General features: G+C 38.1%; 1 protein-coding gene across 1 annotated transcript; it reads right to left on the bottom strand.

Moving 5' to 3' along the window:
- Nucleotides 1-836: 836 nt before the first annotated feature.
- On the bottom strand, nt 837-3,239 carry LOC110738065 (transketolase, chloroplastic-like; the record flags this gene model as incomplete). Its single annotated transcript, XM_021918435.1, has 5 exons — nt 837-2,131; nt 2,209-2,362; nt 2,437-2,585; nt 2,809-3,091; nt 3,199-3,239. Coding segments are annotated over 5 exons (1,587 nt in total), but the record flags the coding sequence as incomplete, so codon positions are not given.
- Between the last annotated feature and the right edge of the window lie 5 nt (nt 3,240-3,244).

The following is a 3,244-nucleotide window of genomic DNA, read 5'->3' as shown; positions in this document are numbered from 1 at the left end:
CATTATGGAAAAAAAAAAGTATTATTTGTAATATTTTAAAATTTTCTTTGTTGTAGCTTTTCAAAAATAAAAATAAAAAAAAATTCTTTGTTGTAAATAATACTTTCTTTATCCTTTATATTACTTGCAACATTTAGACATTTTCTAATCATATTTTATGTTACATTGTTGTAAATAATATGAAACGGATGTAGTATATTGAGTTTATCATAGTCGTAGTTGAGATAATTTACTCACTGACATCCTAATTGTTGTTTAGAAATAAGTACTCCCTCATTTTTAAATACGCTCCATTTCCTTTTTAAAAAAGCTTTTACAATATTTAATTCATTTCTCACATTTAGTAGACCCAACATAATACTCTCTTTTTTTTTTTTTTTTTTTTTTTTTTGAAACAACATAATACTCTCTCTCATCCTATTCTTTCACTACTTTTGCTTTTTATAATTTTTTATTCTCTCAACTACCTCACTACCTCCCTATTTTAATCCTTTCTCCGATTTCTCCTAAAACTCCGCGCATGGAAAAATTGAGCAAGTATTTAAAAACGGAGGGAATACACAGTAATTTGTATGTAGAAACTACAAGTACTGATTAAGACTTCTCCAAAATTACTCCGTATTAGTGAAGAGTCTGAAGACCTTGTCAAAACTCAGAAGTCACTGCAAAAACCAGAAGTTCTTGGCACAAGAAGTTTCTTAAGTACGAGGCAAAATAAAAGAGCATAAGATTCTAACATTAACATGAAGTACTTTTAATAAGGAATTACTGTGATGCACATCAACAAACCACACATATATCATAGAAAGAAACGAGGTTGAATAAGCAGCCATATCTCAAGAAAACAAGTCCTAATTTAATGGGAAGAGAAAACTGCTTCACATAATCAGCATCACTGTCATTGTTCCTTATTAGAAAATATGCTGTCCATACTTTAACATTGAATGCAAGATTTTAAATACAAATCAACAAACACTCTTACTGTAAGAAGCCTTAGAAATTCATCTTGACAAATGGAACGATCAAATCCGCTTTCTTTACAGTAACTAATTTTTTTTTTTTCGGATTTACTGTAATACAGTACTCACTAGATTGACCAGGGAGCCTTGTCTACTTGATCAGTTAACAAAAATGGAAAACAGGAGGCAAAAAGAATCTGCAGCACCGTGGCCTAACAAACTGATTTTGCCGCTTCAATAACTGCCTCGGCTGTGATTCCATACTCCTTGTATATTATTCCTGCTGGTGCACTAGCTCCAAACTTGTCAATACCGATGGCCTTCCCCTTTGATCCCACAATCTTGTGCCATCCGAAGGTTGATCCAGCCTCAATGCTTACTCTTGCTGTAACATCTGCAGGAAGGACACTCTCCTTGTATTCATCAGATTGCTGTTCAAACAACTCCCAAGACACAAACGATACAACTCTGACAGATTTTCCTTCTTTTCTTAGCTCGTCACCAGCTTTGGCAGCAATTTCCAGCTCTGAACCAGTTCCAATCAGAATAACATCAGGCTTGTTGCCTGAAGAGTTGTCTGAGATGGTGTACCCTCCCTTTGCAACTCCTTCAATGGATGTTCCTGGCAAGTTAGGAAGCTTTTGCCTAGAAAGAGCAAGAATGGATGGTGTCTTTCTGTTTTCAACAGCAACCTTGTATGAACCAGCAGTCTCGTTACCATCAGCTGGGCGGAGCATTAGAATGTTGGGCATGGCACGAAAACTTGCCAAGTGCTCGATGGGTTGATGGGTGGGTCCATCTTCTCCAAGCCCAATAGAGTCGTGGGTCATAACATAGATGACTCCAGATTCTGACAAGGCAGAGATCCTCATTGCTCCTCTCATGTAGTCAGTGAACACAAAGAAGGTAGCACAGTAAGGGATTAGCCCTGGGCTGTGAAGGGCAATTCCATTGCAAATGGCTCCCATTCCATGCTCTCTAACACCAAAACGAACATTTCTTTCTTCCGGTGTGTCCTTTTGGAAGTCTCCGAACATTTTTAGTAAGGTCATATTTGAAGATGCAAGATCTGCACTACCACCAAGAAGTCCTGGAAGAACCTTTGCAAGGGCGTTTAAGCATTGCTGCGACAGGTTTCTGGTTGCATCACCTGGGGTCTCAGGTGTGTAAGTCTGCAAAAAGAAAGTAAACAATTCTATGAGTCTAGCAATTTGAGCTAGGAATGAAAGATAATTAAGTAGCTACTCACAGGAAGAGCTTTCTCCCAACCAGCAGGCAATTCACCGGTAATGATTGACTTGAACTCAGCTGCTTCTGTAGGATACTTCTTCTCATACTCTGCAAACTTAGAAGTCCACTCAGCTTCCAAGGAGGCTCCCTCAGGGGTATGGCGGCTCCAGTGCCTGCAGAATCAGGAAATTATAAGTTGGATAGCAATAATAAAACAAAAGGTGTGAAATGCAATCGTGTTGCTTACTTCTTCACTTCCTCTGGAACGTGGAATGGCTCGTAAGGCCAGCCAAGATTCTGCCTTGTAGCCTCAACTTCCTTAGAACCCAATGCACTTCCGTGCACACTGTACGAGTTTGACTTGTTGGGAGACCCAAAACCAATAGTGGTAGTAACCTGCATTAACAAAATGGTTAAATCATCTGTCTCAGGTATATCTACAAAACATAAAAATATAAAATATACACTCATTTACTTGAAAAATAAGCTGGTAGTTTTCATTCCAACAGCTAAAACACTGATGTTCACATAAGAATGAATGTAGAAAAATGCAACAAACCAAATATAGAATACAATAAAAGAGCAAAGCCTTAAAAGTTGCAATTAATATAATGGAGACCTTGATCAAAGTGGGTTTGTCCTTGACAGACTGAGCTTCCTTGATAGCAGCACGAATTTCATCGTAACCAGTGTTACCATTCTTCACCCAAATAACATGCCAGCCAAGGGCCTCAAACCTCAAATCAACACTCTCAGTGAATGCAATGGCAGTGTCGCCATCAATAGAAATGTGATTATCATCATACAGGGCAATCAATTTTCCAAGCCCCCAGTGGCCAGCAAGTGAGCAAGCTTCCTGGGCGATTCCTTCCATCTGGCAACCATCACCAAGAATGCAGTACCTGAAAGTTCAAAAATTATAAGTAAAATTACACATGCAGAAGTAATCTGAACTGAATCAAAAACACAAATTAGCAGAGAAAAAAAAAAGACAGAAAGAAGATTTTACGTGTAATGATCTACGATTTCAGCATCAGGTTTGTTGAAACGAGCAG

Source organism: Chenopodium quinoa, unplaced genomic scaffold, assembly GCF_001683475.1.
Source record: "Chenopodium quinoa cultivar QQ74 unplaced genomic scaffold, ASM168347v1, whole genome shotgun sequence".
NCBI lineage: Eukaryota > Viridiplantae > Streptophyta > Magnoliopsida > Caryophyllales > Amaranthaceae > Chenopodium > Chenopodium quinoa.
This window is presented reverse-complemented; position numbering and strand designations above follow the sequence as displayed.